We start from the raw sequence: 16,264 nt of genomic DNA, 5'->3' as shown, positions 1-16,264 counted from the left end.
GGAAATATGAACTAATGTATGAACCACAATTTTTATGAGTTTTTTTATTATTTTCTCTTGAATCTAACAGTACAATGTGATCTACATGCTTGATTTCATAATAACACACTCTTGAATCAGAAGATACCGGACCCGTTGTATCAAGATGTCTACTATCTTGACCATTGAAAAAAAAAAAGAAAACGCATCCAAGTTGGCAACCGCAGATCCATCATGGTCAAGGTGGTCTGTCATCACCATGTGCCCAATAATGGTAAAATGACGTGGATCCAAGGTGGAGGCACATTGATGTCCTCAGACATGAAACGCCAGCCTATCCAAACACTGCACTAGGTGTGTGTTGCAAACTTGCAACACTGGTGGTTAGAATTCCAACGCCATCCAAAGACACTGAAAGAAAACAAGAGGGAGGGTTAGGGTTAGGGTTAGGGTTTAAGAAGCTATAATTTGTCAATTGGGATGGTCCAAATCCTAGCAGGGTCCAGTATAGGAAATGCAAATCTATGACTAAACAAAGAGTTTTAGTTGCTTTGAGGTGACGTTGGTCATGTCAAAGGACAAGCCGGCCATCTGACTAAAATAGTTTGAAGGGCCTCACAACTTTTAAAAATTACATCACACCACTTGTGGTGATGATTTTTTTTTTTTTACTTTGCACCCTCGCAACAACTTAATTTTAAATGTAGACCTCATAATTCTTTTTTTTTCATCATCTTGAGAATTTGTAAGAATAAAATAAATATAGAAGAGTACGAAAAAAAGTTTTTTTTAAAAATAATATAGCATTTAAAAAGCATTTGTTCTGTTTGCATTGGGTACTGACTTGACCCAAACACGAATTTGTGGGGTATGAGCATGGAAAGTGCTCACCTGAATAATATTAGGGTTGACCCAAACCGGAGGTGAGCAATATGTGAGCTGGTTTGGATTATGATTTTTGCCAAGTACTTTACTTGACCCAACTTTTTTTATTGGTTTTTATATATTTTTAAATAAATATAAAATTTTAAAATTATGCGAGTTCATGTTTGAAATTCCATTTCAGTGACTTGACGAAACCAAAACTTGGTTATTAGTTATATATCGTTCTTTTTTTCTCCTCCCTAAAAAAAAGGTATATGGGTAGGTTCGGGTCAACCTTGAATAATTGCATTTTTTGTTTTGTCTTTTGTAATTTTTTTTAATTAATTTTATGTTATTTCGTTGATAAAAAGCAGGTGGTTACTCTCGTGAGCACCATGATTCATGAACACAAAATATGTTGTAAATTATACATTTAGAGGTTCGTCATATATATATATATATATATATATGCAAATGTCAAGAGCTTCACCAAAGTTTATAATATATTTATGCAAAAGTTAGAAGGTTTAGTTTGAATGTTAAGAGGTTTGCAAAATATTTGTGTATAAATGGAAACATCCAAGGTTCTCATCAGGTTGGTGCGAATGTCAGTATGTTCAAAATATATTTGTAAATACGTTAGAGTATTCATATAATATTTGTGCGAACTTCAAAAGGTATGCATGTAAAATGTGAAGAGGTTCACAATATAATTGTGTGGAATTCACAATATATTTGTGCCAACTGTAAAAATATGTTGCTAAAGATAAAATTATTCTAAAAAAAATGGATAATAGAAATTTTGGACTTGAGAGGACTTCATCAAATTGTGAGACGTTTATGAAATTGCACCGTTTTATAAAGACAGTACAGTCATTTGAAAAAAAAAAAACTGGAATTACGAGGCCTAATGTCGATTGTACATAGCCATGTGGACAGACTAATGAGAGCACGTGGATTTTAAAAAGTAAACGAAGAAAGATGAAAATTTCTGCAGAAAAGGTACTTTTATGCAAACATTTTTTCAATTTGGACCTTTCAGAAAAATGTAGGTTCCACAGGGACCCTTTTGAAAAATTCTTTTGCGTTTCTGCGATGCGTCAAATTGCTACCATTTTTCCCTTACCCCTTTCAGTGCCTTTAAATTGCAGACAGACCCCATTTGTCCCCGCTTTTTCCGCGAAGGAGCAAGAAGGGAAGAGAAGATTCCGACGGAAGCTAACGTGATAAATCGTCAGAATTTTCCGACGACCGTCCGCCGGAAACCCCCCCCAAGCTCTCATCCGGCGATTCCGATTCCGTCGCCGGATTCCGTTTTCCCCAAGGAAAATTCCTTTCCTCGGAACCCTAGGCTAGGGTTTTCGCTAGCACCGAAAACCCTAATTTCCCGCCTCTGTTTCTTCATCCGTTTTTCGGGGAAATCGGCGTCATCTCAAACCTCTGCCGTGATAGAGTTTTCGAACGATGCTCGACGTTGCTTTTTGGAGGCTTTAATTCCTTGTTCCGCCTGATCGATTGGTTTCTAGGAGGAAGAATGCCGGACGGCCTCACCCTCTCGCCGACGAGCTCGCGCTCGGTAACGGAGACGATCAACGGGTCGCACAGGTTCGTCATCAAGGGGTACTCGTTGGCGAAGGGGATGGGCGTCGGGCGCCACATCGCGAGCGACAATTTCACCGTCGGGGGGTTCCAGTGGGCGATCTACTTCTACCCCGACGGGAAGAACGCCGAGGACAACTCCCTCTACGTCTCCGTCTTCATCGCGCTCGCGAGCGAGGGTACCGACGTGCGGGCGCTCTTCGAGCTGACGCTCGTAGACCAGAGCGGGAAGGGGAAGCACAAGGTTCACAGCCACTTCGACCGGTCGCTCGAGAGCGGGCCGTATACGCTGAAGTACCGCGGTAGCATGTGGTAGGTGTCACGGGTTTCCGTTTTTCCGCTTCCGGATTTCGGTTTCTTGTGTGGCGTAGGATTTTAGGGTTTAATTGGTGCAATTCTGTTCATTTCTTGATTTTCTTTAGGGAATCTTGATGGAATTTAGTTAAGATTTTATTTCCATTCTTAAAAGAATTTCTGTAGCCTTGTTAAGGTTCTGCGTTGGTATTGCATTCTGATTGCTTCTCTGGTAAATTCTGTGTTTGTCATGTTAGCTCGTCTTTTTTTATTATCCTTAAAAGTGATTTGCGACTTTATAGATTATTATTCGATGAAAATACTGGATTTCTTGATTTTTTTTTTTAGTTTTCGCTATTTCTTGAAAATTCTTTTGTTTGTTGCCAATATTCCGATTCATTCTTGTATAAGCATTTGTTTTTTTGCTTGTTTTTGGGTATTCCTATCACTTGTGAGAATTTGTTTGAATATTTTTGAGTTTTTGGTTTCTTATCTTATTAGTCCTCGGATTGGCTGTTTTCTGTTTGTGGAAAGATTTCATAGTCGTCTGCCTATTGTAGGATGTCATTATGAGTATGTTGGTGTTTTCTTGTTCTTGAAGAATTGTGTATTATCTGTACAGATTGTAATGTTAATTCTGGAAAATTCTCTTGGTTGTTGCTAAAATTCTCTTGAAGTATTTGCTCTCTCGATTGTTTTCAGAGATTCGTTGGGGTTCTGATAGTGTTTTCCTATAATTTGCGAGAATTTGTTTGAATACTTTTTGGATTTTGATTTCTTATTTCATTAATTCTTGTATCATCTTTTTTTCTGTTTGGGGAAGATTTCATTTTCGTCTGCCTTCTACAGGATGACATTATGTATACGTTGGTGTTTTCTTGTCCTTGAAAAACTTCATGTGGTTTGTACCAGTTACCGGAAATGCCTAGGTAAGTGGGGAAGCACGCTTTGGAAGTGCGAAACGTCACTCTTCCGAAATGCGCAGAGAAGCGCCATTTTTTGGGAAGCATGCTTCCCTTTTATGGGAAACGCGCTTTCCATCGCGCTTCCCTCCTCGCTTCCCCGCGTTTCTCCCATTTTTTCAAATTTTTTTTTTTGTATTTTTATTTTTTTCTCTTTTTTCGCTTCTCCTTTGCTTCTTAGTGGGGAAGCACGCTTCGGAAGTGCGAAACGTCACGCTTCCGAAATGCGCAGAGAAGCACCATTTTTTGGGAAGCATGCTTCCCTTTTATGGAAAACACATTCTCCATCGCGCTTCCCTCCTCGCTTCCCCGCGTTTCTCCCATTTTTTCAATTTTTTTTTTGTATTTTTATTTTTTCTCTTTTTTCGCTTCTCCCTCGCTTCCGGTTCGCTTCTTAGGTCGCTTCCGAGACGATTTTTGATTCACTCCTAAGTCGTCCCACGCTTCCCGCTTCTTAAAATTTTGAAAGTGCCTCACTTTCCGCTTCCCGCTCCCGCTTCCTCAACTGGCAACCATGGTTTGTAATGATTGGAATTTGTTACTCCAGAACCATTTTTCCTTTTGGGCTTGAGGGTCATACCATATTTTTAGAAGTGGTTAGATAAAAGCTTCTGTGTTTTTGTTACTCTTGTGGCAACTTTATTGTGGTTCTTCCGTTTTACTATATTCGGTGCATATATTCTTGAAATTGCATACACTGAGTGATTACTATAAATGGTAATGCCCACATCTTTTTCTGCCTGGCATCATTGCAAAATTAAAAATTGTGTTTTTTCATTTTTATTTTTGAATTTGGTCAGAAATTGAGCTATTATTACTCAAAATGATTGATGTTGTTGTGAACTCGGGTTACATCATGTTTATTAGAAGGTCTGGATTATGACACATGCTGGTTAATATAATTGCTAATTTTGGAGAACAATTTTTTTTCTGCAGATTTTGCTTATGTTTTGGAGTTAAGATTTCTAGTCAAACAGCTTGGAGTTGTATGCCAAATCTAATTTTTTGGTTTAGTTCTTAGTGTCAGATCCTTATTATTAGCACAAATGTGCTTCAGCTTTCTATGCATTGAACCTTACAGCGGTCTTGACACCTTTAAAATCCAGTTAGGTGAATTATGTGTAGTCATGTCTTCATTGAGTTATCGTGCTATTTGTCTGAACTGTTGTCAAGCTTGTTCCAGTGTTTTTTAGATTGAAAGTATTTGATTCATCTGAATGTAGTCATTTGCTACAATCATGGTAAGGATTTTGCGCCCCATTGAAGGCTACCATGAAACCTGGGGATCTCAGAGGTCAAGAAGGTTTCTTATTTGCTAACTGATCAACGACATTTCTCCGTCTCATATTCGTTGCCACTGAATCAGCTTTCAAGCTGATGAGCAGATCCCTAGTTGACAAAAAATTGGAAGGTCTCAAGTTTGTTTTTGTTCTTGGGCCATAATGGAAGGTGGGATATTTTCTTCCCAGGGTACAAATACTTTGGTGGGAGTTGTTTCTCACCATGGTTTGAGCTAGTCTAAGTGGTGAAATAACTTATAGGATGATAAAAGTTTTTTTTTGGAGAAAGCATCAATAGGTTATTTTATCACTCTGAGTTGAAATTAATTCTGTCAGAATAGAATGACAGTATGGGAACGACAGCCTCTTTTCTTTTCAAATAGTGAGAACTGAGAGACTGTGAGTTATTTCACATGTGATGAATGGCTAAAAATGTGGGCAGATTGGAGGTGATAATGTTGGGAGATGCTTTTTGAGAAAATGTAATTTATTACATTTGAAGACCAGAGTGGAGTAGGGATTGAAAAGACATCACCAATTTAAGGATTACCAACAGGGTAAATACAAAATTATTCTTTTTTCTCAAGTTACTCCACAGCCACATCAAGCTAAGTCATAAGATCTAGGTTCTGTGAGAGGTCATCCAGGAGTCAAATGATCTGAAAAAACTTCTCATGGGACTAACATAGATCTTTCACCATCAAACATGTGAAATTGTATAACTTCAATAAGATTATTAAGTGGGTCTACAAGGGAGTAAAGTCAATTTGTTGTATGTACATTTGCTTTGGGAACTGCCCTTTAATATAGTCAGCTGATGACAATGAGGTGTCATACAAAATCTTAATCTGTGATGCATGAGATCCTGATCATAGTGGCTGAGTACCTAGTCTAACAGAAAATTGTGTAATTATTTTTTAAACGGTTTTATAAAATTGAAACGAAAAATTCAACTAAGATAAAAACTTGGCTTGTTACTTAACGAATACATTCTTTTTCCATACATGCATTAAATTCAAAAATTAAGCATCCATAATTAAATCAATGTCCTTTACATTTGAATAATAACAAAACAACCCTTTTTAATTTAAATAATAATCAGAGTCTTGAGCATCATAAAATGCTCGCAATTCAAAACATTCAAAAGAGTGGGAAAGGCTTGGCTCGGTCTCCTGCCATCACTTGATCCCTCGTTCGCTACCTGAAAACATTTTATTTTGAAAAGGTCAGACAATTAAGTTTTAGTAGGGCAGAGCTATTCAAAACATATAAATTAAAACAACTAGATAGAGATTATTTTGATTTTTTACACATCCAAATAAGATTAAATACATCAAAATTACATGCATGAAATTTTAATAGTGTATTCAGCATACATTTACAAAATGCTCTCAACCACGCGTTCAATTAACTATGAACAATTAAATATGCATGAATAGTTAAAAATACATGCACTTACCATTACAGAAGTGGATTGTATGCTTGAGTCATTTATTGTTTTTGATTAAGTTTTCTTTCTTAGTAATAGAATACCTGCAGAAATCAAAGACGAGAGAGAGAGAGAGAGAGAGAGAGAGAGAGAGAGCTCTGATATTGTTGTTGAGAATTGGCAGCCTGTTTCCTTCATGAGTCTGCGCTAATACATCATTAGCTTAATAGGGTTACAATAATTCACACGTGAACAAAAATGCCCTTGTATTAGTAACTCATTACATTAAAATGCAAAGCCTAGGAATGGATATGGATCCTTTATTAAATGGATCCATATCCAGCCCATATTCTAATACCCTCCCTCAAGTTGTGCATGGGAGTGAACCATGTGCAACTTGTTCTTCAGATACCAGAAACGTTGACTTGTAAGACCTTTAGTAAACATATCAACAATTTGGTCTTCTGAAGGCACATAAACTGGTTCAATCTCCTTGTCTGCTATCTTTTGTCTGATGAAATGTTGATCAATCTCAATATGCTTAGTTCGACTGTGATGAATGTGATTGAATGCAATTTGTATAGTACTTTTATTATCACACATAAGTGTCGAATTTGAAATATCTTCCCCCATTTCTGTAAGTAGATGCCTAATCCAGGTCATTTCTGCAGTGGTGGCTGCCATAGATCTATACTTTGCCTCTGTGCTAGACCTTGCCACAACTTTCTGTTCTCTGCTACTCCATAAGACAAGATTTCTTCCAATGAAAACACAGTATCCTGAAATAGACCTCCTCTCATCTGGATCCCCTGCCCAGTCTGCATCTGTATAGGACAGTATGTTATGTTTTGGGGACTTCCATGAAGATTGAATATACGTAAGTCCATCGCCTGCTGTTCCTTTTAGATAGCGAAGGATGCGTTTGACAACATCCATGTGACCAGTCTTTGGTTCATGCATGAACTGAGATACTTGATTAACAGAATATACAATGTCTGGTCTAGTAAAGGTAAGATATTGCAACATGCCCACTAAACTGCGATACTTGACTGCATCAGGATATAACTCACCATCACAAATACTGAGCTTTTGGTTGACAACACTGGGTGTAGGTAGAGGTTTACAATCTGTCATTCCTGCTTTAGCCAGAAGATCAAGAGTGTATTTGTGTTGAGTTAATGACATTTTGTTATCTTGTCTGTCCACCTCTACACCAAGAAAGTATCTCAGTTCCCCAAGGTCTTTCATTTTGAACTGCATACTCAATAAAACTTTAATTCGTTGAATGTGGTCTGGAGCGTTACCAGTGATAACAATATCATCAACGTATATGAGTAAGAAAACCACAGTGGTATCGTTCCTATATATGAACAGAGAATGATCAAGTTGGGAACGAAAGAAACCATGTTTATGGATTTCTAAGGAAAAACTTTCAAACCATGACCTAGAAGCTTGCTTCAATCCATACAAAGCTCTGGTTAACTTGCATACATATTCTTTTGGGCTTCCCTCTGCATAACCTTGAGGCTGCTCCATATAGACTTCTTCCTTTAAGTCCCCATGAAGGAATACATTCTTAACGTCAAGCTGACTGAGGATCCACCCATGTTCAATTGTCAGGCCAAGTATAATGCGAATAGTTCCCATTCTCACCACTGGGCTGAATGTCTCATCATAATCCTGACCATATTCTTGAGTGAAACCCTTGGCTACGAGACATGCCTTGTACGGTTCAATGCTACCATCCGGTTTATATTTAATTTTATATACCCATTTGAAACCAACAACATTCTTATCTGGAGGACGCACAACTATCTCTCATGTTTGACACTCATGAAGTGCTTCAATCTCCTCATTCATCGCTTCAATCCATTTGTTGGATTGGACAGCTTGATGAAAACCAAGTGGTTCATCATGTTTCTCAACCTTGGATAGAAAAATTTGAAAGTCCATAGAAAAGTTGTCATAACTAACTCATTTTTCAATAGGATGTCTTATCCTACCTGATCTTCTTGGTGCTTCTTTGTTATCAGGCAAAGCAACGTGTTCTTCAGCAGGTACATTTGTTTGCTCTTTGGGTTTCCTGGTATACACATTACCTTTGTATCTCAGACATGCTGTTTGTGATGCATCATCTGAAACTGTCTCACCATGTATGTCTTCAGGGATCAAAATAGTATCTTCGGCAGTATGTGAAATAAGTTCAGCACTAAGCCATGGATCATACCAATTACCAGCTGCATCACCGTGTTCTCGATTGTGATTTGCTTTACTTTTCAGAAAACTATTTTCATCAAAAACAACATTTCTGAAAATCCTAACCTTATTGGCAGGGTCATAACACCTGTAGCCCTTATGTTCATCTACATAACCAACAAATTGACATATGGAGGCTTTGTCCTGAAATTTAGTTCTCATGGATTTATCAATGTGTACATAACATGTGCATCCAAAAACTCGTAACTCATCATAATCAGGATGTGCACCAAAGAGAACGTAATAGGGAGACTGATTTTCAAGGATAGACATAGGAAGACGATTTATCACATGAGTGGCAGTGTGAAAAGCTTTTGTCCAAAGACTAATGGGCAAGTTACAATCATGCATCATACTCATTGCACTTTCCACAATATGTCTATGTTTACGTTCAGCAATTCCATTTTGTTGTGGAGTGTACGGGCAAGAAACTCTACGATGTATCCCATTATCTTGGAGAAAATCTAAAAATTCTTTGGAGAAATACTCACCACCTCCATCACATTGGAGAATTTGAATGTTTTGGGAGAATTGAGTTTTAACATAGGCATGAAAATGACGGAAGATGGAAAAAACCTCTGATTTGTGTTTCATAAAGAATATCCTGGTAAAACGAGAGAAATTGTCAATAAAAGATACATAATATTTGCTTCCAGAAGAGGAAGGATTGGGGGCTGGGCCCCAAACATCAGAACATATTATTTCAAAGGGCATGGAGGCTCTTTTATTTATTTGATGAAAATGAAGTACATGACTTTTGCAGACCTGACAACTGGGACACATTTTATCCTTCAATGAAGATGAAACATACTCTGAAAGAAAACCATTGGACACTAACTTTTCAATAAAGACTTGACTACAATGACCAAGACGAGAATGCCAGAGATCTGGCTTATTACATTTGGATATACTTGAGACGCTTTTGGAGACATGATCAGACTTGGGCTTCAGGACACTGGAGGTTGAATCTTCATTGAAGACATACATGTTTCCACGTCGCTCTCCTTTAGCGAACATCTCCTTCGTTTGAAAATCCTTGACAAAGACAGAAGTAGGAGTAAATTCCACAGATGAATTGGTAGAGTCAACAAGCTTAGAAACAGAGATAATATTTTTCTTTATATTTGGCGCATGAACAACATCAGATAAAGAAATAGATGACTCAGACAAAAGAATGAGGACATTGCCAATGTTTGAAATAGGGTGGTGAGTCCCATCTCCAGTCACAATATTAGATTTACCAAGATAAGGAGTCAAGGTAGAGAACTTACCTGCATTGCCAGTGACATGAGCGGCTGCCCCAGAGTCAACATACCATATTCCATCATCACTCTATTTTAGATTCAAGTTGGCCATCGCAGATAAGGGAAGATCCTTGGCATCATCACTGACACGAAATGTACCTGCAGTTCCTGATGTAGCAGCATTTCTATTATTTTGTGTTATGTTCCGATTTTGTGGATTGAATCAGCAATTGGCTTTGATGTGATCACGTTTGTTACACTGGTAGCATGTGGGAACATTCTTTGAAATACCGACATTAGGATTTGGTGTAGGTAGTAACCCACGTCCACCCTGGATTGGAGTTCCCCTGCTTCTGCCACGTCCTCCTCGTGAACGATCAGCTATTATCCCTGTGGCAAGAACTTCATGCGTAGATGATTGTCCTACTGAAGCATCAGACATGCTTTTCAGAGTCATCTCGTACTGAAAGAGTTTAGCACGTAATTCTTCAAAACTGAGTAGCGTAGGTAGACACAATAAAGACGTTACACGAACATGATATTCTGGTCCCAGAGCATTCAGTGTCTGCTGCACTTTTTCTTTATCTGACACTGGATATCCAACCATGGCTAACTGATCTGTGATGCTTTTGACTTAATTTAAGAATTCAATGATGCTCATTGCCCCCTTTTTTAGCATTTGAAATTCGCGTTTGAGAAACAACACTTTGGCCTCCGATATCTGAGAGTAGGTTTGAGCTAAAGCCTCCCACAAAACTTTGGATGTGCAATCATCAGGAATGGAAATCAATACTTCTTGTGATAACGTGGAAGTGATGTATGCGACAAGTGCCTGATCGCGCTTCATTCAAGAAACAAAGGCAGGATTGCGAACAATATTCGGCAATCCTCCATCCTCTTTGGCTTCGGTTATGATGGATTCTGGGGGCATTGGAATGAAGCCATCCAAGTGACCTGAAAGGTCTTGACTTCGAATAAAAGGAGCAATTTGCCTTTTCCAAGTCAGATAGTTGTTTGTAGTTAGCTTTTCCGAAACTAGCTGCCCCAAGAAATTGGAAGAAAGACCCGAATTGGCTGAAGTATCCATTTGTAGGCTTGTTGACAACTTTTTTTTTTGAGAGATAATACTAGTGACTGAAACTGAGCTGTTTTATTACAGTTGGCAGAAATCGGCACAATGTCACGACAAGGGAAATGAGAGCTCTAGGGTATTGAAAGTTTGACAGAAAAGGAATGAGGATATCAAAAACAGATTCATGGTTGGAAAACCAGGGAACTCGATTTTACTGAAATCAGAATACAAGATGTTAAATATGATGAATCAACAGGAAACTAAAGAATAAGTTTTCAAAACTAAAGAATAAAAAGAAGAAATATTAGAGGATGATGGTGTAAAACAAATGGAAAACTGAAAAACAAACTTCGACCAATAGATTTTCACAGCAGAAGCTAGAAAGATAGGTAATCTTTTTCTGTCAAACTAGAAACTAGAAAGATAGGACTCGGCACAGGGAACTCGACCTGAAGAAGGTGATATGCTGCAGAGGATGAAGGGGACTCGACACAAGGAACTCGACCTAAAGAAGGTGATCTGCTGAAGTGGTGAAGGGGACTCGATCTGAAGAATCGTGCTTTTCACGTTATGCTGGATTAGATGAATGTCAGGACTCGGCTGAAGGATCGTGCTTTTCACGTTACGCTGGATAAGATAAAGGATCTACTGTTGGGTGTGACTGAAGAAGATGAAGGAGACTCGGCTGAATGGGAAAGACTCGGCTAACTGGAAGGAGAGATGGGGCCGATGCTGAATGGGAAAGACTCGGCTGACTGAAGAAGCTGAAGGATCGTGCCTTTTTGGTTCAATTAAAGCTTGCGCTGAAGAGATTCTTTATGCCCAGACCTGCCACTGCTCTGATACCATAATAGAATACCTGCAGAAATCAAAGACGAGAGAGAGAGAGAGAGAGAGAGAGAGAGAGAGAGAGAGAGAGAATCGACAGCCTGTTTCCTTCACGAGTCTGCCCTAATACATCATTAGCTTAATAGGGTTACAATAATTCACACGTGGACAAAAATGCCCTTGTATTAGTAACTCATTACATTAAAATACAAAGCCTGGGAATGTATATGGATCCTTTATTAAATGGATCCATATCCAGCCCATATTCTAATACTTAGATCATACATACCATGCCTATCTAAATGCCCAATCATTTTAGGTTTTAGTTATTTGCCTTGTGGGTACTAACACAAGCATATACCTAGATTAGAGTCATGATGCAGACAGTGTTTTCATACAATTGTATCTCTATCCTGGCTAGGCATCTTTCACCTGTCCTGCGGTGAGGGACGAACGTATCAAGAGAGCGCTCCCAACATCGTCATTCCGATGCATTAGTTTTCCACTCATGAGTTTTTATTCTCTATGCTGCAGTATATTGCAGAAGTTTTTCCTATTTTCATGGTTGGGGAGGAGCAATCTTCTGTGCTCAAAACATTTTTCACGAAGGCGAAAGTATTGTTTGCCTTCTCCTCGCAAGCATCGATCTTTAGTGTTACATGTTTAAACTTTTTAAATTAGTTACTTTCCATGCAACACTCACGTATGAATCCACTTAAGGGATTCAACCTCTTCTAGGCCCATGGATGCACACTTTTAAACATATGATTCAAGTATCATTGCACATGCTTTTCTTTAATTTCGAACTTGAGCATATGTGCAGAGTAAAACAATGATTTTAAATGACCAAATGCATCCAATCATTCACATCATCATCATGTGCATGTTACTCATATAAGACAATATGCATGAACCATTAACATTTGCATTTTATTTGCAAGGCGGACTCTTTCGTCTCATTCATTAGCGAGAGGCCACGAAGGCAAGCTAGTGCATCAACACTTTATTGAATGCATGCCTCATACTTGACATGTAGTTCCCTGCAGAAAACTGATTTTTAACAGTTCATACTTAGTATGAAGTTCATTCACAAAAGCACATACAAAACCACATGATATTCACGAGTACGTGTCAACCAGGTCTCAAATCGGTCTAAACTTGTAAAAACCCATTTTTGTCTGACTGTTACAAAGGTTACAAAAAAATTTACAGTCAGCGGATAGAGCTTGAATTTTTACAAATGATAGATAATTTTGTCAGCTTTTCGATGCCACAAACCGTTCGTAAAAAATCCTTCGGACAAGGGAGATACGACCAGTTTAGTGCACGCCTGCATTTTTCTGTTACGACTGTCACGGTTCAATGCTTAGTTCGATAACAAAGCTCAAAATTTCACAGAAACTGTGAAATTTTGTTAGGTTTTCAACACAATAAACCGTTCATAAAAACTCCTCCAAACGAGGGAGATACGAACGATTTACCAGTTGGGTGTCAGGCCGAAAATACGTATTAACGGACAATATGCATTCGGGTGAGCCAAAACAGGTCACCGAATTCATATTTTCATTTTTTTTACATGAACATATCAAATAACGCTTCAAAAATAATCTCACATGATCTTTAAATAATTTACCATAGACAAATCTCATTTTCGCAGTTGTTAGGCCGGAAAATCGATCCGTCTCTCCGAACCCTATTTCTTTAAAAATAGTTTCGATATTTTTACAATAACACATAATTTTCCATGATAAAAATAATGAAAAGCATTACATATACATAAACATTAAACTAAGATTCATAACTAAAATTTTGCAAGAAATAAAGAAACATTACATTAAGTCCACGAATTTATGATCTTTGTTTGTGAGAAATTCATAACATATCTTACATGGTTTTTGTGTGTTTTAAATTTCATAAATTCGATCACGTTAGGGGGTAGAACCGATTTCTCCTTGGGGACATTCGAACCAACCCTCCTTAGTTAAATCTATTTGGATTTTACAAATTTTTTTCTTTTAGCAATAGCTTGAATCGAATTCGAAAACCCGATTTTGATAAAATTGATTTTTGAGAGGGGTTTTCTTCCGAAAACCCTCTATTAAATTTATATATATAATGTAGATAAAACTGGACTTAGTTAGGGTTGACTTGACCTGATACAAAGGAAGCCATATCCAAGTGTCGCACTCACATGGGTGCGGGTGTGATGCGGGTGCGGTGCCCTGATAGAAGAGTCCGTGTTACATAGTTACTAACATTTTAAGGTGAATTACTTGTAAGTTGGTGTAAAACTAGTTCAAACTGTAACCTGGAGTCTAAGCTTGGCACCAAGTTGCACAAAATGCATCAGTTAAAGTATCAACAGTAACTCCCAATCACCAGATAGTGAGCTTTTCATGGTTGTGGCATTTTTGAGTTTGAACCTTAAATAAGACTATCATTGTGGTTGGTACATAGATTGATATCTTGTGATTTACGTGTTCCTTAAATAAGATGATCATTGTGGTTTATACATAGATTGACGACTTGTTAATTACATGTCAAACAAACAATGAGATTATATAACTTGGTTCCTTATGATCATAGAAAAACATATATGGATGCATGTGTAATTTTGTTATTTGAACTGATTGAAGTCACAGGTTTTAACTTTTAAATCTGTGCTTCAGACAAATTTGTTTTAATTTTTTGATGAATATAACTCACTTAAAAAATATTGTTTTTTAGGGGTTACAAGCGCTTCTATAGACGTGCAATGCTTGAAACTTCAGATTACCTGAAGGATGATTGTTTAAAAATCAATTGCACTGTTGGTGTGGTTGTGTCTGCTATGGATTGCTTTCGGTTACACTCAATACAAGTCCCAGAGTCTGATATAGGCCAGCATTTTGGTGCGCTGCTGGATAATCAGGAAGGTTCAGATGTTGTTTTCAATGTTGCCGGAGAAAAATTTCATGCCCATAAGCTGCTATTGGCTGCTCGATCCCCTGTATTCTGTGCTCAGTTCTTTGAGGAGCTGCAGGAAGACACACATGAAATTGTTGTTGATGATCTAGAACCAAAGGTTTTTAAGGTGAGATTCTTTCTTCTATTATGTTTTCAACATCCATTTGACTTCCATTCTATCATGTAGTTGCAACTCTATGGTTTACCGGCTTTACCCAGTTATTGGTGCTTGATTATTGTTTCACGTGTTTGAGTTCTCTTACCTCAACTTCTTTTCTCTTCATGTTGGCTAGGCTTTGCTGCACTTCATATACAGAGATTCTCTGATGGAAGAAGAGTTGACTTCATCAAGTCCATCTGGTTCATCTTCGGTGTCCGAAACCCTTGCTACAAAACTTTTGGCTGCTTCAGATAAGTACGGCTTGGCACGACTAAGGTTGATGTGTGAATCCTATCTGTGCAAGGACATATGTGTGAGTACTGTTGCTAGCACCCTTGCATTAGCAGTTCGTTATCATGCGACAGAGCTAAAGGCTGTTTGCTTGAAATTTGCTGCAGAAAATCTAGCAGGTTTGGCTTTGTGTTTCCTATGCTTTCATCTTTGGTTGGTTAGGAGAATTATTCTTGCTTTTGAAATGTATAGACAAGAAAATTGACTCAAAAGCTATTCTGAATGCACGCAAATGGTACACCTTCCAGAACATTCATGCACATGCACACACAAATGCTCACATATGCACTCCTCTTGGAGTGCCTTCTACAATTATGAAGGGCCTGTTTGTTGCGTGGGATGTGCCTTTTGTATCAAAATAATCATTGTGCCGCTTTTATGTATGGAATGTGCGAAAAACCTGGGCCCCTGCACCTTCCATTGTAGACAATATCTAAGGTGTTCCCTGGGTGTTTGTTTCTCCCATGGTGGGAACCAGACCCTTTTTGAAAAGGGATCATCTTCCCATGAAACAAACGGGCCCTTAACATCATGGATTTGCTGTTGAAGCGTTAGGGTTACTAGGCTTCAAAACTGTTTGCAGTTGGGTTGGTTTTGACTGCAAACAGACTGAAAGAAAAAGGAAGAGATCATTGAGGAACAGATGAGCGCAAATCCAACGGTTTTTGAATTGGAAATCGGTTGAATGCTTTGGTGTTTTTTCTGCCTGTTACTGATCTTTTTCCAGTGCTTGCTTTGTAATTGGGTGATCCATGTTCTAAATCTGTTGTGCTTGAATTTGTGTAAACTTCTGTTGCAGCGGTGATGCTAACGGAGGGGTTCGAGTATCTCAAGGAGAATTGCCCGTCGCTGCAGTCTGAGCTTCTGAAAACAGTGGCTGGATGCGATGAGGAGTGCAGCAGCCAAGGGAAGAGTCGCAGTGTTTGGGCTCAGCTGTCTGATGGAACAGACACAAATGGAAGGAGAGTGAGGCAACGAACTTGACTTTTTTGCTGCTTGTAAAATGTTAATTGTGTCAAAGGATGCTGCTGATGGTAAAAAAAAAAGACTATCTGATTCA

At 38.3% G+C, this 16,264-nt stretch overlaps 1 protein-coding gene across 1 annotated transcript; it reads left to right on the top strand.

Annotated features, from left to right (window-relative positions):
• Positions 1-2,009: 2,009 nt before the first annotated feature.
• On the top strand, positions 2,010-16,264 carry LOC149831729 (BTB/POZ and MATH domain-containing protein 4-like). The gene is made up of 4 exons (XM_090012190.1): positions 2,010-2,754; positions 14,535-14,880; positions 15,047-15,323; positions 16,004-16,264. The coding sequence occupies exons 1-4, from the start codon at positions 2,378-2,380 to the stop codon at positions 16,186-16,188; spliced, it is 1,185 nt and encodes a 394-aa protein (XP_089868316.1). The 5' UTR covers positions 2,010-2,377; the 3' UTR covers positions 16,189-16,264.

This window comes from Nuphar pumila, chromosome 7 (genome assembly GCF_984573655.1).
Source record: "Nuphar pumila chromosome 7, dmNupPumi1.hap1.1, whole genome shotgun sequence".
Classification (NCBI taxonomy): Eukaryota; Viridiplantae; Streptophyta; class Magnoliopsida; order Nymphaeales; family Nymphaeaceae; genus Nuphar; species Nuphar pumila.
The sequence above is the reverse complement of the archived record's forward strand: the minus strand, read 5'-3'. Positions and strand labels throughout refer to the sequence as shown.

Bases quoted from the DNA above. Each gene is read 5' to 3' on its own strand.
- LOC149831729 (XM_090012190.1), top strand. From the start codon at position 2,378: ATGCCGGACGGCCTCACCCTCTCGCCGACGAGCTCGCGCTCGGTAACG. The intron at 2,755-14,534 runs GTAGGTGTCACG...ATTGTTTTTTAG, and splicing joins AAGTACCGCGGTAGCATGTG to GGGTTACAAGCGCTTCTATA. The intron at 14,881-15,046 runs GTGAGATTCTTT...CATGTTGGCTAG, and splicing joins TAGAACCAAAGGTTTTTAAG to GCTTTGCTGCACTTCATATA.